The sequence below is a fragment of the Pollachius pollachius genome (genome assembly GCF_949987615.1).
Source record: "Pollachius pollachius genome assembly, chromosome: 5".
NCBI classification, from domain to species: Eukaryota; Metazoa; Chordata; class Actinopteri; order Gadiformes; family Gadidae; genus Pollachius; species Pollachius pollachius.
Genome location: NC_136938.1, coordinates 22,707,250 through 22,731,249, shown reverse-complemented (window position 1 = coordinate 22,731,249; position 24,000 = coordinate 22,707,250). Strand labels below are relative to the sequence as shown.

General features: G+C 44.0%; 1 protein-coding gene across 1 annotated transcript in view; it reads left to right on the top strand.

The window, feature by feature from the left end:
• LOC307076124 (neural-cadherin) overlaps window positions 1-24,000 on the top strand; it is a gene marked incomplete at its 5' end in the record, with an annotated part of 231,844 nt that overhangs the window by 52,507 nt on the left and 155,337 nt on the right. The window contains 4 exons of the mRNA XM_079737008.1: window positions 7,538-7,735; window positions 13,496-13,721; window positions 15,686-15,890; window positions 19,219-19,330. Of these exons, the coding sequence (XP_079593134.1) occupies window positions 7,538-7,735; window positions 13,496-13,721; window positions 15,686-15,890; window positions 19,219-19,330 (741 nt within the window). The remainder of the gene's footprint in view (window positions 1-7,537; window positions 7,736-13,495; window positions 13,722-15,685; window positions 15,891-19,218; window positions 19,331-24,000) is intronic.

Genomic DNA, 24,000 nt, shown 5'->3' with positions numbered 1-24,000 from the left:
CAGAAGAAAGGGCTAAAATGATGGTGACCGACTTGGGGGCATCGCTCCATCACTGCCGATCTGATCTGGTACTGATGAATCACTGAAAAGTCACCACTGCAAAGTCACTTGTCCCGGAAGTGAATGCTGATTGTAACCTGTAATTTTAATCATGTAATCGTCCATTAACGACAAAAGCCAGTGAGCGTTTTTTGTTTTATTTTTGTCAATTGGGGAACATAACAGTTTCTTTCTCTATTTCTCTCTCCCCTCACTCCGTCTCTCTCTTTTTCTCTCCCCTCTCTCTGTCTCTCTCTTTCGGTCTCAATTAATCCCATTCTCACTCTCACTCTATCTCCCCTTTCTCAACCCCTCTGCCATCTCGGCATTTCCACTTCCTTTCTTTCTTGTTCCATTTTTTCTTACCTTGCTCTCTGTCTCTGTCTCTGTCTCTGTCTCTGTCTCTGTCTCTCTCTCTCTCTCTCTCTCTCTCTCTCTCTCTCTCTCTCTCTCTCTCTCTCTCTCTCTCTCTCTCTCTCTCTCTCTTTCTCCCTCTCTCTTTCACCCACTCATGCATACACACACACACACACACACACACACACACAAGCATACACGAACAGGTGCACACACATATACATACCCCCCGATGTGCACATACGCACACATAAGCTCCCAGACACACACACACACACACACACACACACGCACCCATGCACACATAAGCATGCACACACACTCACAGGCAAATGCTCGCACACATGGCCCGAGGACTCACAGATGTAGGCCGATGTGCGCAGGATTGATGAATTAACCAGATGAAGAGAAGAGGAGGAGGAGGAGACAGACATGCGTTGAGGTGAGATCTGAAAGAGTGATTAGTCGTTATCCCTGCATCCTCGCCTGAGCGTGGAGAACAGAAGGGAGAGAGAGAGGAAGAGAGGGAGAGCGCACAGATTGGGGTCATCGAAGCGGGCCGACGGCGGGTGAACGCAGACAAGTGGGAAGACAGGAGTCTGATATCTGATTAATTTGCCACTAATAGTGTCCCGACTGACTGACAAAAGAGTTAGCGGTGAATATGATGCATGCTCGACAAGATGAGTCCACACTCCTTCTGCACGGTGCCAACACACACACACACACACACACACACACACACACACACACACACACACACACACACACACACACCTTCAGACACACACTCACTTACAAACAAGTTTCTCCTAAATGAACCCGTTCTGAATTTAATATAAACATCTTGTTTTCGACTAGCCTGCTTTAGCTTTGATTCAGCAAACTATTACAAATTCTGCATCTAATGAATGTATTTAATGTAATGAGTTAAACAGATCTAATCAATCGATTTATTAAGACCTCAAGCAGCACACATACATTTTTAAGATGCTTAGGATAAAAGCACAGCAGACTTGTTATGTTGTCGATTGATCCGCATCGCTCGCTTGAATGAGGAATTAGAAATCTGTGAGCTATTTTTGTCCCATTCCATGCCCGTCACACAAGGGCTGTGGATGAATGACAGAATTTCCGAAACAATAAAACCGCCTTGGAGCTGTTCTCTTCAGAGCCACATTTTTCAAATTCTTTGAAGTCTTCTTTGATAGCTTAAATCTCCCCAAAGAAAAAACGTCAACTCATTTCAAGCTCGTTATGAACAAGCTAACTCTAAAAACTTAGACTAAGGGTTAGTTTAAAACCCAATACTACGGTTACTAATCATTATACCACTAATAACCATAAACAACGCATGCAAAAATAACAATACAGACCAATAGCAATAAAGACACCAAGCCAAGCATGTACATTAGGTGGACAAATGAAAAGATCGAACATAGGGGGTTTATGTAAATCTTCCCCTTTTCGCTCCATTAAAGGGATACTCTGTGTCCCTGTTTTATTGCTGTGGTGGGGGCTTTTTTTTCCTGTGCAACTTTATCGTTATCTTTGGCCTGCTGCATTAGTGGTGGTGGATAGTGAATGCATTGCATTGTATGTCCCTATGGTCCTTCATTAGCAACTAATCCACAGATGATCATTATTAGAAAGGAAAGTGCCATTCCCTGTGCGTGTGTGTGTGTGTGTGCGTGTGTGTATGTGTGTGTGTGTGTGTGTGTGTGTGTGTGGGTTGTGTGCGTGTCGGTGTGTGGCTAATTCTGGCGTCGCGCCCACTATATTAGCCTGATGATTTATTATCTCTGTAATGCCTTCCTCTGTTCCCTGAATCTCTATTGTGCTTTTGCCAATTAATTCTGAATCTGTTGCAGACCACAGGCTGCGGTCGGGCAACAGATAGAGAGGAGGGAGGGATATAATTGTGCGTTAGGTCCGCATGGTCAACTGCAATACCATAATAGTTATTGTATACCGGGGGCATTGGCTTGGTCGTTATCTATGTTTTCATACCTTCACACCTTCCTGACATTTCACCGGGATATAAGGTATATGGCATGACATGATAAGAACAAATACTACATATAATAAAGTAACACCATAAAAGCTGAGCTGCCGGTGATAGAAGACATTGTAGCATGTATGACATTTTCTAGAGTGCAATGCTGTGTGTCTCATATGCAATTTGCCAACTTAGACACTACTTGCTTGGTTTTAATATGAATGGCCCATAGAATAAGGAATAGATAAGAAATATGCACCCTTCTACCATTGATGGAGTCCAAATTGTAACTGTTGTAGAGCTAGGGGGAAATACTTCAAAACATATATTTAAATCCATTGTGACATTTGGAAACGTGAGATGTATCCGGGTTATTGACGCTTTAGTAGGGCTACTGTTCGGGTTGGGTACATTGTTAATCACCTCTTGTGTGTAAATATTGACCAAACCATGGCTCCATAGTAGGGCTGTAGTCAGCCAAAGAAAATCTAGGTTGAATGAAATTCTACCAACTCTTCGACCGACCGATCGGTCGATGGGAGAAATTAGAAACAAAAACCAATCTGCATGTTATCTTGAGATTAACTTAATTAAATTATTATAATTAGATTACATTTCTAAATCCCCTGGTATACCATAATACCATGATACCATCTGAGCCATCTCTCTCTCTCTCTCACTCTCACTCTCACTCTCTCTTTATGCATTCTTTCTTTCTGCATTCACTCCCTGTCTCTCTCTCTCTCTCTCTCTCTCTCTCTCTCTCTCTCTCTCGCACATTAAAACTCTTACTTCTCTCCTGACTAATACCATTGCTCACTATAGGGTTTTTGTTATTGTAACGTATGTATAACATACTCAATATTATTAATGTAAGCCATTAATTTTTTGCCTCAATTTTTATTGCTTTTTTATGCTGCCAAATTAAGCTAATGGCACCATGCCAGCCGTAAAACATTATGCAATTACCATTATCTCCATTTCCTTCTCACTTTCTCATTCTATCCTTTTTTTTTTATCCATATACAGTATGTTTCCCGTCCGCCCTCTTCCTATATATTCCCCCCTGTATCTCTCGCCCTCCTTTCCTATCCCCCCTCTCTATCTCTCCTTTGCTCCATCTTGATTAAAATGTCCCACATGCTTTTCCCGCCTCGACAGTCCCTCTATCAGTCGCTATCACGGGCCAGCGCCCATAGCGCCTAGCACATCGATCCGAGATAAGTGTCTGTGTAGGCCTTGCACACGATCGTGGCATGTTGACCCCACAGGTTGGGGGTCCCTGCTCCTCCTTTTCCATCTGTGCCTGCCGTGAGAAATGCAGGGAAAATGCAATCCACGGCCTAACGCACTCATCAGACCGGCGGCCATGTTGCATAGAGAGGCGTCCATTAAGCTATGAAGCAATAACCGCATGTCGAGATGGTTTACATCGTTAAAGGCGGAAATGTTTTTGTAATGTTAAGGCCGGCGCACGCAGGACGAAGAACCTTGATGTGGGTATGGCCTGTGCGAGGATGTGGTGTGTGTTGCTAATGATTGCAGTTTACTGGTTGTGCAAACGATTCAACACTGCTGATTATAATTACTGGTTTAAAGCCTGAGGGGACACTGGGGAGGAACCAGAGGGCTCCCTGTACGCCACAGAGTGTTGTGTGTGTGTGTGTGTGTGTGTGTGTGTGTCTTTATATATATATTTGTGCATACAAATAATGTAATTTACCTTGTTACAGCAGGCTTCAACTTCAACCATCAATAATGGATCACAAACCAGATTTGCAAGATATACAGTGCAAATGTCAATATCATTATGCATGTCCAACACAAAAGTTACTGATCGCGCATGAAGCAGTAACCCTGTCAGAATATAACACTAAGGCAAGACAAGGTATCATTTCCTCCAGATGTGTTTTCCGTCCAATTAGAAGAAACTACTGAGCCGTATTTTGTCGTTTCACTTTCACTTTTTAGAAAAGCTTGGTCACTCGATTGTGGACATTCCCCAGGAAAGAAAATGTTTGCAGATGAGGTATTTTGATAGTTAGCTCGGATATTTCATACTGGAATCAAAAGGACTCTATCTCTTTCAAAAACAAAAACTATCAGGTGTTCTGCCTGGTATCCTACTAACACCCCAGTGGTGTTTTCACCACTGGGGAAACACCACGGGGGGGGTGAGCGGGGGTGCGGTGGATGGCCTTTGGGGAACCAGATGGCGAGAGAATCAGGCAAAAACCTGAAGCCTTTCTTTAATCGCAAATCTCATCATCATTATCATATCATTACTGTTTTCTAAAACATGGTGTGTGTGTGTGTGTGTGTGTGTGTGTGTGTGTGTGTGTGTGTGTGTGCGTGTGTGCGTGTGTGCGTGTGTGCGTGTGTGTGTGTGTGTGTGTGTGTAAGACACAGAGTAGTGCTCAGCTGTGGGCGATGCGAGGCAGCTTTCCCTCTTTCAAACCTGTTTTTGGTGAGCAGGGGTTCTGTGCTCAGAGGGAAGGGCCCTGTGTATGGAGTCTCTGGCAGCACGCCGTGGTGCCCCCCCGATCCATTTGGTTATTGAAGTAGCGTCCAAGAGGAAGAGGTGGGGGGGGGGGGGGGGGGATGAGGGGCACCGGAGGGAATTTTGTTTTGTTTGGTTCTCTTTTATTTCTTCCTCCAGCAGGACTCTCTGGGTAAAGTAAACTTCAGAAGCGGCGGCGCCTGCCTCACAACTTCCCCTCCCGCTGCGAAGGCGGTGGGCTGGGAGAACAGCGCGGTTCAGTGGAAGAACGTGGTCGTCGGGTCGTCCTATCGGCTCAGGAGCGCGTTCCTCTGGGGGGCTCCACTGGGAGCGCACAAAGTACCACCGAGCCCTCTCGCTGGCTTTAAGTACTCCTCTGAAGGCTTGTTCATTGGTGTTTTTCGGAAAGTTATCCACTGGCCGTCTGATGTGTTCTGAGCGGGCTTAAATAAGACCCGGGGTCTGTACCTCTTTCAATGTCAGTGTTTTCTGGGGGGAAGGGGGGTGTTGGCAGGGCTCCTTCCTGACGTTGTCAGCGTTGTTGGTGCATTCTACAAGTCGGGAGTGCCTGTTTGCGTGCGTGTTTTGACAGCTAACAGTAATCCCATGATTACCTGCAATTTTCGCTGATCAACATTATGCATCTCGCATCTGATTACATTAAGGGTGACACTGACGATGGATGTGTGTGTGTGTGTGTGTGTGTGTGTGTGTGTGTGTGTGTGTGTGTGTGTTGTGAGTGCACACACACACATGCTTTGCATGTCGGAAAGCATTAGACTTGGTGTTGGAAGCTGAGGCGGAAGCAGGTTGAGATAATGGTGTGTGTTTGTGTGTGCGTGTTTGTGTGTGTGTGTGTGTGTGTGTTTGTGTGTGTGTGTGTGTGTGTGTGTGTGTGTGTGTGTGTGTGTGTGTGTGTGTGTGTGTGTGTGTGTAAGCAGTGGGAGCACTTACTTTCCAACTGTTCCATCCTTTGGTGTTTCAGGCGTGGGATATATCTTCTCATTAGTCAGTGCCACTTTTGTTCTGTTCTGCTTCACGTTCGGGTCAGGTGTGCACTGACTTTATGCGCCGTTGTTTACCATGTCTTTACATAACTTTGCAATACATTATGAGGAAAATAAAAAGTATAATGTTTTAAAGAGATTTTGGTTACCCATGTCTGATAGATAAATAATGTGTGGGGAAAGTATTTTGCAGATCAAGCTGGGTTTGATTTTTGGATGAAAGGTTCACTCGCTCCATATTGTGTGCTACTCGCTAGAGATCCTACCTGCAATTCACGCTAGCCCTAGCGTTTCCCTTACACCTTTAGTTACATCGTTTATCCTTGATAGTTAGATTACATTATACATTATACCTTTATTAGTTGTGTGTATGTTTGAATTGGGTCTTGTAGTGATTTGGAGTGATACACTTGACCCTTGTTTACTTTGATGGCTATGACACTATATAAAAAGGCTGCTACAACTGAGCACTGATAGGGTCCTCTCCCTCCTTACCTATGCTTCTTTATCCTGAAAAGGGGGAAATGATCAAATGCTTTCCTACTATTTCTTGCAGCAACATTTTGGCCGTTACGTACAATCACATAATTGAGATTTGTTTCAATAAAAATGAGTTGACAGGAGGATGAGCAACCATTCTCAATGTGACAACCATTCATTTCACTCACTTCTTTGACTGGTAGCCAATATTCCTTTTATTTCAATTCCATCCTTGGTAATGAAGTTATTTGTTGGCGGGTTGTCTGTGTTTATACAGTCTGCACGAAACCACACGCTATAGCGCGCATGGCGCAGTGTCTGAGATGTTCTTTTAGTAGTCTGGCTTCGGGACACTGTAGTTCAGCCTTGGCAGACCCACGTCCATAACCTCTGCCGTAGTCCCGAGTAAGTGCAGTCGGTTTCTCTAAGTCCCTAGGAATTCTCCTTCACAATTCATAACACTAATGAGGTCAATGAATAGTGGTTAGGAGGGGACATAAGTCGTGATTGTGTTGATTATTGGACCAGAGCATGAAGTTTAAGAGAAGGTTAAGGGCAGGTCCAGGCAGTACAAAGAATAAGACATTTTCTTTGATTTAAAAGTTCAGTTCAAACCACATAAGGAGGGAGAGGTCCTGATAACATAGTTGCTTGCTTTCATGTTGGTCCACAGCACAGCATTTCAGTCCTCCAGCAGCTCACAAACAACAGTGGTTGCTCTCAGTTGTGGCGACCATCTTACATAATGTCACAGCAATCAACAAGGGACAGCCAGTCTGTCCCCCAAAAACATGGACCTCAAACATGAAAGAAAACACACAACGAATGTAGTAAAGTCAATAAAGATACCACACATATTAAGGATTAAAGATAATTAATGCAATTTTGAAAGTAAAAACACAAAATATAATCTTCACAGCGTCCACTTCTTTACATGTGCACGTTGCATTGCTAAAAGTCAGCCTAGTTTTTAGTTTTTTTAACGACTTAATCAGCATTGTATATTATTGTAATCAAACTGAATACAATAATACCTCAGTGGTTAAAAAATGATCCAATCCCTGAATATAATCAGCAACCACCCGTCTAAAGGTTTCTAAAGGCTCTCTCTCCCCTCTCTTCCTCCTCCCTTCCCCCCTCCATTCCTCCATCCAGGTCCGGACTGGTACCTGGTGCGGGTGGAGATGACGGTGTCGGACGTGAACGACAACGTGCCGGAGTGGAGCATGGTGCCCGTGCCGTACCTGGCGGTGGTGTCCCCGGAAGTGGTCCCGGGCTCTCTGGTCTACCAGCTCCTAGCTCGAGACGACGACGGCGGGGACAACGGAGAGGTGGAGTTCTTCCTCTCAGACGGTAAGGAGCTCAGAGGTTCCACCGCCAAAGTGGCACCAAAGCCGAGCAAACGCAAATACAAAGTAGTCCGTTCCGAGGTAAAGGTCAACCCCTTAATCACAGTTAGTGAGCCTCAAAGGGATTCACAGGTAACATTTAATGCCACGATTTAACCCATAGCAAGGGAACCCATAGCAAGGGCTGATTATCAAGGAAGAAACCTTTGGGTGGATGGCAGACTGAGCGAGCGTTCTTTTGAAGGCGGCAACAAAATACGAAAAATATTTAATCATTAAGAAACTAGAGAGGAAAACTCGAACTAGAAAATATAAAAATAAATTGCAAATCTCAAAACATAGCCATGTAAATCATTGAGATTAAATGTCTTAAACTATGCTAAACCTTGACAATTAGGCACGTCTGTCTCCCTTTGATTCTGTGTAGCCCCAGGCTCCTCTCCTGTTTAGAAATTAGTTTCAATTAGAGTGATGCTATGAATGCACTACTTGTGGTTGTTGGTTTGTGTAAATTACGTGCTCTGTGATGAAGGGGCAACGAAAGTGCCCCAGAGGATATTTCAAAGAGGAAACGTTTGGATTGGTTTTGTTTGATTATTTAATGGGTCTCTTTTGCTACTGGTACAGGAATCAGTACACTCTCTATTCACCCTGCCTGTTTTACGATGTATAATGAAGAAAATAAATCCATACAGTTTTACTTTGAGAAAATGATTACATCAAAAATGTAGATATTGCAGCATAAAATACAGGCCTGTAGAGCTGTTCCAGGTAATCTCCATTTTTGTTTTTTAACTTCAAACTTACTGCCATCTATCCCACTTCCCCTCATCTCTCTGAATCAAACAACTCGTTTAGTTGTTTGTGTGTGTGTGTGTGTGTGTGTGTGTGTGTGTGTGTGTGTGTGTGTGTGTGTGTGTGTGTGTGTGTGTGTGTGTGTGTGTGTGTGTGTGTGTGTGTGTGTGTGTGTGTGGGAAGGGGAAGGGGGCTTGAGGTGTGGGTGTGCAGGTGTGTGTATGGACCCATCTCTTTTGGATCTATTCCCATCTTCCCATTAAAACAAGCTGTAAAGTCTGTTGAGGCATCCAAGGGGTTCTGCTTTCCTCACTGTTTGAAATATGCTCGATGGCATGCCGTAATACCAACGTGTGTCAAAATAAATTGGTGCTGTTCATCATCGTCTATCTTCGCCAATGGCTGCAATTATTGCAAAAATAGCATGCAAGAGAGAAACATGTGGAATTGGTTAACTAAAGTGACAACACCACTTTGCAAAACATCACCTATGTTTAAAACTCTGAAAGTGAAACCTCTTCAACACCTTCAACTTTTCTTCTTTCTTTCCTTTTAATGCATATGTATGTATGTATATATATAAATATATATATATATATATATATATATATATATATATATATATATATATATATATATATATATATATATATATATATATATATATACAGTGTTGTGCCTGAACGCGTTCACTGAACGAAAGTTCATGAACTCGTTCATATTTTGGGCAAACGTGAACTGAACGTACTGTATTACTGCCTGATGAACATTACTGTGAACTCGTTCATTCTGGTGTCAGTGAACGGCAGGCTCACTCGGTTTAACTTCGTTCAATGGGGGGGTTATTTCTCTATCAACACGGCGGATGCGCGCGCAGATCGCCGTGTTGTTTGACCGGTTGCCATGGTAATCTCCGTGCGGTTCATTTGCAGTTGAGGTGTTGCCAGCTTACTGTTACATTAAACTGTAATCAGAAAAGGTGGTTATATGCTATAGACCCTATAGTAGACCCTATATATCTGTCATATAAAGGCTGGGACGAATTTCATATTATAAATATGTACACTTTATTTTGAAAGTATAGACCAGCGCGATTCCCATTGAAACAAATGGCACGGTGATTATTCTTCGAAACGAGAGCTGTTCAATTGTGGAAAATGAATTAAACTGTAATCAGACAACGCGGTTATATGCTATAGACCCTAGTGTATCTGTGGTATAAAGGCTGAGACGAATTTCGAATTATAAATATGTACAATCCATTAGCTCTGTCTGGCTCATAGCTCAGCGGACTAGAATATCTCATAGAATCATTGCTTGTTGGCCGGAAACGGAAAGGGGGGCTGTTCACGTTTGGTTGTAGTCTTTTCGCTCGGTTCTCCGTCTCATCAGTAGGGCTAGAACCGAGCGAAAAGACTACAACCAAACGTGAACACTCCCCCCTTTCCGTTTCCGGCCAACGAGTAATGAGTCTTCCAACAGAAATCAATGGGATTTACAAAATGCGCTAAATGTGCAATAAAACACGATAGAAACCGTATTTCGCTACGATACTTGATTCAACCACTCTATATCATCCTAGACAAACCACAAAGGGGGCTCAATGTTCAAAATACCAGAAAAAACGAAAAGCTCACAGCAACATATTGAAAAAAAGAACTATGAACTAGTTCATTTTTTGGAATTGTGAACTTAGTTCAAAATTTTGAATTATGAACGTTTAACTGAACTAGTTCATTTTAAGATTTGTGAACTGAACTTTGAACTAGTTCACGGAGAAAGTGAACTTTCCCAACACTGTATATATATATATAGGATACCTATTAAATGAAAGGCATGTTTGCTACAACAGAACATCTTGTTGAATCGGTCTGCAGACAGCTATGACAGCGGACAGGTGTAAGGGATGTCGAGTGAATAACACAGATACATTCACTACATACTTGCAGATAATAACATGTGATACCTTAGAAAGCATTCATAAAAAGGAATCGACTAAACACCATCACACCTGGATTAGAGTGGTGGCCACCGTTGAGGGCGGCGGGGGCGTCGTCTGAAGAGGTTTTCAGCAGATGTTTGTTTTCACTTAAGAATAAGCAAGCACTCTCATCAAACCACTGCGAATCTAACCGCTGCATCTGAATTGCTTAAGCAAGTGGCCTTAAGTGACAGGTCTTGTGCGACACAATACGACGGCTAGGCAAGTAAAGGCCTCCTCAGATGAACGCTACTCAGATGTAGATATCATCCGAAAATTGGATTTTTATCTTATCTGTCGAGGTATTTTCCCTCTTAAACATAATCTTGTCTGTAATGTGGTCACAAGTTCAAAGAAGACAAGGCATTATCACAAATAATACTTCAGTTAGCAAATTGTAAGCAGGAGGATAGCATTTGTTATACAATATTATGAACAAATTGCCTGCTATACATTTACATTTGCATTCAGTCACTTAGCAGGCACTTTTATCCAAAGTGACTTACAAATGAGGCTGGGAGATATCAGGCCAACACAGACAGTACAGAGCATCTATTATAATCCGAGATTCAGCTCAGTAGAAGTTTTTATATGTTACGTTTAATAAGATGTAGTAAAGGGGTAAATGTAAAATAAGTTTTAACACAAGAGCTTAATTGAGCAAAGTCCTTTAGTCTGTTGACTGGATGTTTTGGGAAAGGGTGTCTTATCAACAACACAATGGATATAGTGCAGAAATTCAGTTCTTCTTAAATAACCTGGGAGGTGAGAATATGCGTATATGTGCAATATATCAACGCACTCTAGACACCGTGCGTGGGCAGTGTCGGAAGGCAGGGTGGTTTGGCGACACCATGAGTGAAAGGCAGAGAGAGATGGTCTTTTTTTTATGTACAAAGACATCTCACTAGCTAATCTAACAATAAAGGAAGGAGTCTCTGTATGTATGGATGTCTGTCCTTCGGGTTTCTCGATAACAGTACATCACATCGACTTCACAACAATTGCGGAGTGAGGAGTGAGGAACCAAGGAAGTGCAGCTTTCGAGAGACATATTTATGAATGTGCCGGGGGGGGGGGGGGGGGGGGGGGGAGGGGACGGCACGCTGGGAACACGGCAACCACCCAGTGAGGTTTGGTTGGCCTACATCCAAGATTCGGGCATCATCGGGGCTGGACCTGCTGTCTCCTGCTGCTGACACGGGCTGAGCTGACTCACCCTGCTGGCCCACCAGCAATGACGGTGACCTCTTTAGAGGCTCCTGCTCCTCAGACACGCTCACCAGACACCGTCATCGTCTCCCAGGACCTGCATCAGCAGAGCGGCGAAGGGCTGGACTCTGCAGAGCCAACGGCTGAGAGAACTGCTCTAAAAATTCACCAACATTTTAGCCGCCCGGGATGGGGAGTGCCCTCAAATCAACCGTACGCAACACACGATTGACACTGGCCCAGCCCTGCCCATGAAACTGTGACCTTACCGGTTAGAGCTTTCCAAGTGTGAATTTTTAGAGGGGAGGTTACTGGAGATGGGGAAAGAGGGGGACAGAGCCATCCAGTAGCCCCTGGGTCTCCCCTGCCATCCTGGTCAGGAGAAGGACGGTACCTAGAGAGTGGACTATTGATGACTGAACACTGCAACCCGACTCCAACCCTCTGCCCCGCATTGGCGGGTTCCTGGAAGGGATCACAGGGTCACAGTGGTTCACCTCACTTGATCTACAGAGCGGCCACTGGCAGGTGGAGCTTGTACTAGAAACCCGATCCAAGACGCCTTTTCACCATCGGTTGTCTTGAACGGAGCAGTAACCCGTAAACCTAACCATAACCCTTAGAATAACACTGACCATAACCCTTAACCTAAACATAACCCTTGCTTTAACCCATAACCCTAACCATAATCCTTAACCTAGCCATAAGTCTTATTTGAACACCTAAACCTAACCATAACCCTAACCGTGACCCTTTAACCATAACCCCTGAAACTCATTATAACCCCAAATTTAACCATAACCTCAACCCCTATAACTAACCATAACTGATTTGATTGGCAAGGGTAAAACCCAATTGCCTGGACTAGGTCCATAGAGCTGCATTGTGTCAGCCCCACCCCTTTGGCTCTGAAGTGAGCACCACTTAAAAAAATATGGATGTAGCGTTGAGCGCAGGAATCAAAAGGCTAGCTTGCAATGGTCTTTTGCCAAAATACATTAATTGTCAGTGCTTTAACTCATTAAATTACTTTTTTATTTAAATAAAACCGTCAAATGGGACTTGTAATACATTATATCGAGATGAAATAGCCACTGAGATAATTACTGAACAAAGAATGCAAATATTTGCTTTGTATTACGAAAATTGAATAAAAAAAATTCTGTTGACTAATAATGGTGGCAGTTACTCTCACATCCCATCACCGCAAACACCCTCTAGGCCTTAAGAATTACACCTTAGTGGCCTCACAAGTGCCTATAGTCCTTAACGACTAATCATTAGTGATTTCTGCCAGGGCTTAAAAGACACCTTAGTGGCCTCACAAGTGCCTATAGGCCTTAAGAACTACACCTTAGTGGCTTCTACCAGGGCTTCACAAACACCTATAGGCCTTAAGATCTACACCTTAGTGGCTTCTACCAGGGCTTCACAAACACCTATAGGCCTTAAGATCTACACCTTAGTGGCTTCTACCAGGGCTTCACAAACACCTATACGCCTTAAGATCTACACCTTAGTGGCTTCTACCAGGGCTTCACAAACACCTATAGGCCTTAAGATCTACACCTTAGTGGCTTCTACCAGGGCTTCACAAACACCTATAGGCCTTAAGATCTACACCTTAGTGGCTTCTACCAGGGCTTCACAAACACCTATAGGCCTTAAGATCTACACCTTAGTGGCTTCTACCAGGGCTTCACAAACACCTCTTAAGGCCACGTTAGTAGTTGGCGACCCGGCGCTCATGACTGCAGCTTGTCTTCTCCCCCACAGGCGGCGACGGGCGCTTCGAGGTGGACCGTAAGAGCGGCCAGGTGCGGACCACCGGGCTGCCCCTGCAGCGGGACCGGGAGTACCTGCTGACCGTGGTGGCGGCGGACCGCCTGGGCAGTCGCAGCGCTCCGGCCACCGTCTCGGTGGTGGCCGGACCCCGGCCCCCGCAGTTCTCCAACGCCTCCTTCACCATGGCCATACCCGAGAACACCCCCGAGGGCCAGCCGTGAGTACCCACACACACACACGAGCGAGCGAAGTCGTGCATGTAGACACATACACACACGCCGACACGTAAACGCACACACATTGGAGGACACATGAATCACACACACACACACACGCACGCACACACACACGCACGTATGCACACACGCACACACACACACACACACACACACACACACACGCACGTATGCACGCACGCACACACACACACACACACACACACACACACACACAAGCATTTATTAACACACACACACAAACAGAAACATGGGCAGGCACACACGCCTGCCTACACATTCACAACCCAAAACAATTCAGTCTACTACACATGCAGAGGCATGCGTCCTTTGTCTAGACACACACACACATACACACACACCCGAACTGGGCACAATTTCCCCTATCCATCCTAACTAACCCTCCATGATCAAAGCGGATACGGGCTGGAACTCCAATTATAGTAATTGCACTTTTTTTCTACACAAGCAAGAATTCCTTCCTGACATAAATCTTAAGTGTGCTCACAAATAATAACATGATTTCTTTAAATTGGCTTTGGCGAGCAATTTAGCAATCCACATGTTTCTGGCCAAAGGAGTCCCATGTACGGATACATTATTCATTATAGCCCTAACAACACATGCAGAGTCGTGGGCAGCACTGAGTTATTGATCTGTTCAGACACACGCAGGCACAGAGACACTCTCTCTCACGCTAACACACACACACACACACACACACACACACACACACACACACACACACACACACACACACACACACACACACACACACACACACACACACACACACACACACACACACACACACACACACACACACACGTTAATCTAAGCTTCAATCAGTGATTCAGTGGTGTGTGAGAGATTTAATTCATTGTCTAAGCCCTGTTCATATTAGATCATGTTGTGCACCGGTGTGATAGCTGTTCAAATATGCATGGCGCAATGACTCAGATGCATGCACAGGCGCCTGATAACTTTCTATCAACCACACGCACACAGAAACACACACACACACACACACACACACACACACACACACACACACACACACACAGACACACACACACACAGACACACACACACGCATGCACAAACGCACTCAGACAGACAGACACGTGAATACGTGAACACACCGCACGCAAACACACACACACCCACACACACATACACACCCACACACACACAAATAACACACACATAACCTTCCATCAATACACACATCCACACAGACACATTGAGCTGTTAGTGCTAATATGGAGGTCCTGATAGCGTGTGTCTCTGCCGTGGTCTCATTATTAAGGGTCCGGCCTCTTCTGACTGACGGAGTTAGTGAGCTGCTGAAGACGATAATGTTATGCTCCATTTCTTGTCAGGAACGTACCAAGGCCCTTACACGCACAATAGATAACAAGGGATCTTCTAATCCCTGCCCCATTCTTGGTGCGGCTCCACTCTCCTACTAATGGCCACAGTTTCTTTGATTTGGCTTGGGCGAGTACTCTGCCTGAGGGCGGATATTGTGTTCTCAGCCAGGACTAGAAACATAACGTAGACAATGCACAATAAACACATTAAATATGTGGATTCCCTATTCATGACCTTGTTCTAAAAGGTTTCGATTTTCCCGCATTTACCTCAGAATCTTTTTACGAGCTGAAAATATGATGATATTTCATGACGGTGTGTATTTAATGCATCATTTAATAATAATAAATAACGGTGTCTGAAGAAAATAACATTTTACATTATTTAACGTTTTACGCTTCCTCTCAAAGGTTAAGGGCACCGGGTAGTGTAGCAGGGCTACTCCAGCCGAAAGGTACCGGGTTCCATCCCCAATGGCCCCAACCTGTAGGCTCCTTCCTTAAGAAGAAGTCCGATAGACCCACAGTCTTCCCCTCCGGTCTGACTGTTGTTATTCTTGCCTCTCCCTCAGGTTCCTCACCACGCCGGCCCTTTCCTTCCAGAAGGAGCCCATCAGCTACAGCCTGCTGATCAACCCCAGCAGCCTTTTCTCCATCTCGGCGGAGACCGGGGAGATCAGCCTGACGCGCTCCATCGACTACGAGGGCGACCAGCACCGCTACCTTCTGCTGGTCAGGGCCAACGAGGGCCTGGACAGCCTGAGCAGCGCGGCCGAGGTGGGGGGCCCGCTCGTCTTGTGTTTCACTGGTTACTTTGTGGTTCGTTGTGTCTTTACTGTCTGTTTACTTTATGGTTGCTGCGTGTTTATGGTTTGTATACTTTGTGTTCACTGTGTGTTTACCGTGTCTAGACTTTGTATACTGTGCGTCTGCTGTGCGTTTACGGTTTGTATACTTTGTGTAGGCTGTGTGTTTACTTTGTGTGTACAGTTTGTATATTTTGTGTAGACTGTGTGTCTACTTTGGGTTTGATGTGGTTATTTTGTGTTTGCTATTTGTTTACTTTGGGTATACTGTTTGTCTGCTGTGCGTTTGATGCGTCTTTACTTCGCGTTTACTGTTTGTTTACTTTGCCGAGACTTTGTGTTTACTGTGCGTTTCATGTGTGTTCACTATTTGTTTACGGCCACCTTGATGTGTGCTGTTTGACTGATGTGATTTAACTTCAATACTTTCTATAACCTTGCTATTATGTGATGACCTTCGTTGAACTGTCTTTGCGTTTTGTTGTTTGTTTATGTGCTTATTTCTGCCCACAGTGGCTGAGCATTTCTAAGGGAATGAAAGGTTCCTTTAATGCATTAACCTGAAACTCGATGCACAGATGACATTTACGGAGATATACTGCCATACGGGGATAAAACTAGGTGTGCGGGGGAGGAAAAAATACAGAACTTCTTAATGCAATCTGCTTTGAAATGCAATCCCCTTAGCCAAATTGCATTCCGCTGTGTGGCGCATCAGACGTGACACAGCTAAATGCTAAGCACATCATGGGATTTCCGAAAGCACTCAGGTCCTCGTTGCGTTTCAATTAAAAGGAGGCAGCTACTGTGCCATGTGGAAATCTACTGACTTCCCAATCACAGTAACCCAACTGATTAGGGAAGCACTGCTGAAGCTTATTGAAATGATTAAGAAACGGGTGACTCCCGATTCCTCCGACATTTATATCATACCGTCATTGTGTTGGGTAAACTCGTGCATACGAAAGATCACAAGGATGGATTAATTGTGCAGCGTTTCCCTCCGCCACGCGCGAAGGGGAATAAAGAAAGAGAAACAGAAAGGAAAGGAAGGCAGAGGGAATGACCCCAGTAAAGCCAGACCGGGCCGGCACTGATAAGCGAGTGCATGTCTGGGCCTGTGCATGCTTGACCTATCGCGCTCCCCCACCCACCTTTCTCTGACCCCCTCCGCGCTCTTCTTCCACTCTCTACACGGCCCTCTCGGTAACCCCGCGCGGCCTGTCTCGAACCCTGCTTGATCGGGCCAGCACTGACCCACGCCCTCCCATCAGCACTGTAGCATTGTGAGCTATGCTGCTTAAAATAAAACTGTTCAATGAAACACAAATAGCGCCGCAGCCCTGCTGTGAACCCTAGCGCTCGATAAAGTCTCACGAACCTGTTTGCTTTTCTCTCTCCAAATGAGCAGATACTCGGCGCGTACGGATATTAGTTCTTTTTCACAATTAAGCAGAACACGACGCCTCCCTAAGCCGAGGTCTGCGTCTCTTGTTTCTGCCTCATCCTTCCCGTTCCCACCTCCAGTTTGCCTCCTACCCCGCCCGGGAGCAGAGGTGTCGTATATTTCAGATTTTTGTGGAGGCACTGCAGGCGTGACTTTCATTTGCAGGTGGCTTCCCGAGTCCTCCCCCTGTGGGACTGATAGCTCCGTGGCACCATTAGTTACCTAACCAGCCCCGGTCTGCACACTGCTGCCCTGCTTCCCGCCCTGGGTGTGTGTGTGTTTGTGTGCGTGTGCGTGTGTGTGCGTGTGTGTGTGTGTGCATGTGCGTGTTTGTGTGTGTTATTGAGGACGACGGTCTTCATCACAACTGAATTCCCTTCACTTTTCATTCATTTGTCTCTTGTTTCTCCGCTTGGTTGGCAAACACACCTGTGAAAATGCACGCACGCACCCACACACACACACACACACACACACATATACACCTACACAAACACCGACAACATACACGACACACACTAACCCACATTTGTCCATATCTTACTAAACCAAGTCTGGTTTATTTTATATTATGTGCATCATTTTTTATACACGCACGCGCGCACACAAAGGAAACGGTATTCAGGACCACCGACATCAGAACATAAATCACCTTGGGGAGGGAACACGGTCAGATCTCATTTTGCCGCCCATGGCTGCAGAGCTGATCTTTACCAAAGGATTATCTGATAATACGAAAATCTCATCTGGCCCAGCGGCGGTCCTTCTCCGGCTGCTATTTACAAACCGCACATTCATGTGTGCGCACGTTTTGGCAAGTGTGCTCATTTTGGTTATAGGCCGGGCGGGATAGGCCAGCTTTCATGACCATGTTCAGGCTTTATTGGGATGTGAACTTACTGTCGGTCAACAGTGGCACCTCGCGAGAAGTTTGTTTGCACTAAAGCCCTCAGGGTGAAGTCACGACCGCAAAACCAACAAGCACCATTGTGTTCCAACGGGTCCTTACAAGGACGGCTCTTATCGGGGCCTTTACAAAAATAAACCCTTTGATAAATCCAATTCTACTCTGACTGTGGAGGGAGAGACCGGTGAACTGGAAGAGGAGAGGGTCTTATTCTATTCCGATATAACAAACCTCTCTCCTCCTACAGCAACTGCTGTTTTCTCTTGTTTTACAGCCCTTGCCCGGTGACCTGTTGTACAGTCAGGGAGTTTGCACAAAGAAGCATTAAGCCAATATAAATGTCAGGCTGTAAAAAGGGATCATGATGTCTTTGTGCAGATGGTCAGAAAACCAGATTTGGATAAGTTGTAAATGCACTTGGCGAAGTGCATTTACACACACACACACACGCACACACACACACTCACGCCCACATGCACACAATAACACACAACACCTAATGACTACAGTGTCACACAGTAATCATATTGCTTGCCCTGCTTCACATTCATTCTCCCCGGCCTTATTTATGAGGCTGTTAACAATCCCATTGTCCAAAGGCAGAAGCCCTGCCATCATTACCCTGGCTACTGTACCCCAGCCCTATTATCTGCATACTAATAAATCAGCTGGCGCAATCAACTCTCATTTAAAAAAAACTAAAAAAAGTGTATTTTCTTTGTTCAGAAAAGAGGCCATTATTTTTCTGCACATAACGTCGAATATGTTTTCTTCTTCGCTACTGAGTTTTTGACCAGCGGGTCGCGGTCTGTGAACGGCGACTTCATCCGTCTCAGAAAGTTGTGTTTGTACTTGGCCCTCGTTGAAACCGTCTCCCGATCCCTCTCGCCCTCCGCTTGCTCTGTATTCACCCGCTCTCTCTCTCCACCCCTGGCGCTCCTGCAGGTGCGTGTGGTTATTGTGGATGAAAACGACTGCGTGCCCGAGTTCCTGCAGTCCATCTACAGCAAGGACGGCGTGCCGGAGACCGTAACCACGGCAACCTCCCTCCTGCAAGGTGGGTCCTCGGGGTTAAAAAAAAAAGGTAAAATAATGTGTGGGGAAAAAATGCGAGAAACAAAGGGAAAGGCTTGGTCTGGACTCCGCTCTTGTGTTCACTTGGTTGGAGGCCAGTCGTTACCGCCGACAACACCCACGCTCCCCTCTCGCTCTTTCTTCGCCACGCACCTGCTCATCCTCACCTTGCTCCTCGGCTGAGAGAGGCTCATGGTTTGTGGTGTGATCCTGCACTACCGCAACAAACAACAAACCCTTTCCAGCCCTTTACTTCATCCTGAACTGTGTGAACCAGTTGACAAAGACTAGAATAACAACAATAAGGATTGACAAAGAATTTTTGCAAAAGCATTGCCCGCAACATGTAAGTGAGAAATGGATACTCTTCTATCAGAGGTCCCTCCCTCTCTCTCTCGCTGCTGAACCGATGTGACTGAAACATGCTTCCTAGGCATGCTGGGAAGCATGCTTCTCTTTCACCGCTAGTAGAACCATAAAACCGAACCTCCACCCCGCTCTCTCAATAATGATCAATGTGAGCAGTGAGCACATTGTTTCAGACGTCCCGTGGTGAGATGGGAACGCCTGGAACAAGGTTTGCCTTTCTGCATCTCTTTCTCCACTCGCTAAATTGTTCTCTCGCTCTCTCTCACACTTATATGTCTTCCCTCTCTCTCTCTCTCTGTCTCTCCTTCTCTTTCTCTTGGTATTTCCCCTTCTTGTCTCCGCCCTTCTCCCACTCTCGCTAACTTTCCATCCATCTCTCTCCCTCTTGTTTCACTTTGTGGCAGTCAATGCTCAGCCTTGCTGCAATGCTTCTAAATTATGCTGTCTTTACGATGGGATTCTATGGACACATTGTTTCTTACTGGTTTGTACAGGGAAGGTGTGTGTGCAGTTTTGATGTTGACTCATAATTATCTTGTTCCAAAGGTCTCCCCGGTGGTCGTTCCTAGGGACATGTCTAGTGTCTCCAGGCTGTGTCATGAGTGAAATTAGAAAGGTCAGAAGGGGTATAGTAATTAAGTCCTCGACACTCCATCCAATTACGTGACTTCAAAACAAACATAGGCTGTCTGAAATTGAATAAAATGGGGTGGATGATATAATGTTTTCAAGTAAATGAACGTTATTAGAATGATAATGCGCGCAGCTTCATTTTTCAATCTTGAATGCGGAAATACACGTTGAGTTGTATTGGGGTGGGTCACTAAAATACACAGCATGACTCTGTGCATTTCCATGGTAACAATCCCTTCATAGCGTACAGCCAATTAAACGCTGTTTGACTGAAGAGCTGACAGACGTAGCCAGAGTAACAGGGTCTTACACGGATAATAACACAGGTTTGTGTAGTAAAGTCTTTAATATCCTCAAAATCCCAGTTACTACCTTCAATTGGAAGCTTGAGAACGATTCAAGATCTAATGGTAATGTTGAAAGTGTGCTATTAATTGTAGAATGCACATTAAGGGCGTTCAGACAGCCAGTAGAATGGATCTCGTCTCGAGTGGGAAACATGTTTCGCTTTCATTTTAATCACCTTCTGTTGCTACATAACGTTTTTTTTTTTTATCCACACGTTCCCTTTTGATTTGCTCAATTAAAGAATTTGTTATCAAATATATCATCATACGCAGTATATATTCTCGTACTTGATTATACAAAACAATGTACACTTTCTGAAGAAGTCAGAGCTAATTCAGGTTCAAATTCCGATGTATATCTAGGGTAAGATATGCAAATGAGTTTGTTTGTGTAAGCGTATGTCTTAACGTGTGCATTCGTTTGCTTGTGCATTAACATAGGTGTGTGTTTGTACATGATTGTATGTGGGTGTGTGTATGTGTTAAAAGCTGTTGTCTGTGTGTGTTTGTACATGTGTGTGCATTTGTGTGTGTGTGTGTGTATGTGTGTGTGTGTGTGTGTGTGTGTACACGCGTGTGTGTGTGTGTGTGTATGTGTGTGTTTGTTAATGTGTGTATGTGTACATGCATTTTTGTTTGTGTGTGTGTATGCTTGTGCAATGTAGGCCACATAGCAGGTGTTGGTGCTGGATGCCAGTAAGAGGTTCAAAGTATTCACCCTGCTGTGTCATGTGCATAGAGGTGTACACACTGTGTTTATTTTTATGTATGTTTGCAAGTATACATTTTATAAATGTACATGTATTTGTGATGGGTGGGTGCATGCATGTTCACATGTCTGAGACTGCTTCACTTTACTTCAGACTGCTTAGCAAACATGGTAATACATTTATAAAAAATAAAGTTACAAGTGTGGTTGTAGAACTATGGGTATGGGTATAGTACTTGAGGTTACACAGCATTTCCAAATGTCCAAAAAAAAATACTGAAAATGTTTATTTTATTGTATTCAGCCTTGCTGCCTCTTCCTAACACATTTGCTATTTTATTTCCTTTTTAAGTCATGAACCATATTTGTTAAGTAATGAAAATGGTTGTGGTTGTTATGAACTCAAAGCCAATTTTCACTCATTCTGTAAAGGCTGCGACACACAGTGAACTAAGGATAAATAGTGCAAAGATTGAATTCAGTCCAATGTTGCAGGAGTTAGAACAAGTTTCATCTCAAAGACACCAGCTCTCTTTCATCTCTTTGCTTTAAAGCTTTGCAAGCCGGCAAAAAGAACACATTGGCTTACATGGAACGTGAAACTAATTTCAGTTATTTACTCGCGGGATGTTTTAAGACAAATTAAAGATGAGTCGGCAAGACAGGAAGAGCAGAGGAGTGCTCTTCTTTCAAGAATATATATGCTCACTTTGATGCTTGTTATTACAGCGTTTACTTACGGAAATACATGAATATGAATGTGGATACGAGACATTACGCTGCGATTGCAGGTAGCGCTCATCCCAGAATGTTGCATCCTCTTTCCAGTCCTTTTTAACTATTTCAATTCTTGTTGCAAAATGTTTTGCCACAAATCTATTTCTTATACACTGCAACAGATACCACTGATGAGTGCCAACATGTCTCTTGTTTTCTATAATTCCTTGAAATGCATGGAAACCCAATCTTGCTGAAATACATGTTTTTAAGCAATGGAATCAAACTATGTTCTGGGCGTAAATGTCAGGCTCGACTTGGTGTGAAAGGGATAACTGCCTTTGTCTTATCTTATAGTCATTGCTCAGGTGATGCATGGTTAGTGCACAGCAGAGAGATTTCGGATCTATAAGCCTATAACAAGGGTTGTCCATTACCTACCAAAAGAACACCTTTACTCTCACAACACTGTAGGGGGAGGGATGTTACTGTAACTGCACAACAGTAACAGTAAAACAGTAAAAAGTAGGCTGGGGCTTGCAGTGGCCTTGACATTTCTTGTCTTTCGATAATTAGTTATCGAACCCAAACCTGTGTAGGCTCGTCTTGATCACCCAATATACCTATCATTCGACGCTGTGCGTAACATTGATTTGTGAACTCCTAATCAATAGATATGAGGTCGCTGATTACCGCCCGGGGATGTTGGAGGGGGCGACAGTCGTAATGACACGTAGTGACGTAGTATTTATCACCCCGCTGGAACTAAAATGACTTCTATCCAATATCCAATTTGTTTTCCATATGAAATATATACGATGCAATCAACGTAGTTGGTATGAGCTACTGTCTTACAGGGACTTTAATGATGACATTCATCATTTGGTGGCTTTGAGGAATATCTGTTTTCAGACCACAACCATGTACATCCCATGTAGTTTAATCTCTTAAAATATACCTACTGAACAAAAACAAATCAGCCAAAAATGTTTTTTCAATAAACAAGTTGGGCCGTTTTAGCTATCATTCTATTCTGCAAAAAAGCATAATAAATTATTAAGAGATGGAAAAAAATTGCTTGAGTCATGGATTTTCTTTTGTTTTGAAAGAAGGCTAACCCTATCTTAAATTAATCCATTTTTTATTCAGTTTTAATTTGAATTGAGTTCATCCCTCTGTTTTAGATCGTATTCAAACAGTTGGATTTAAAAAGAGTTCTAGGGGGAGGGGGACGCGGTTTTGCCATTAAAACGACCCATGGCAACATTGTGGTTCTTATTTTTAAGCTAGTACTGTTGTTGTGTATAAGCCTTATCATGAGTGAATGCACAGCACAACATGGTGTTATATTATAAGCACCCTCTCTCCGACACGAGAAAACAAGGCAACCTAAGTTCATGGCAGAGAAGAATGTTCACAAACTGGTTGGCAGAGACTGGCAAAAACTTTGGATTTGAGACAGTTTTTCTCTAGATTACTTTAGTCTTATTTTAGTAATAGTAAAAATATGTCACTGATTTCTAAGTTGAAGATCATATAAAATGTAAAACAAAATATAATGACAAAATATCTATATATTGTTCACTGACCTGTTAACTTTATAGCTGGATCTGAAATTCTTTAAATATTTTGGAAGAATCACAATTATTATTATCCTTGAACAATGTACCTGTTAAATATGCACTTTGAATCAGCATATGTATTGTATTCTCAAGGTAATTAGTATGTGCATATAAGCGTGTTTTTCATTGTGAGTCTCAGAGTTTGTGCATTCCAGTAACATCATGTTTGTTTCAATAACTTTCTCCTTCCATATGTTGGATGTATACGCTTGCTAAATGCAATGTAAGGGAAAATGTAGAATCAAGAGTGTTCTTG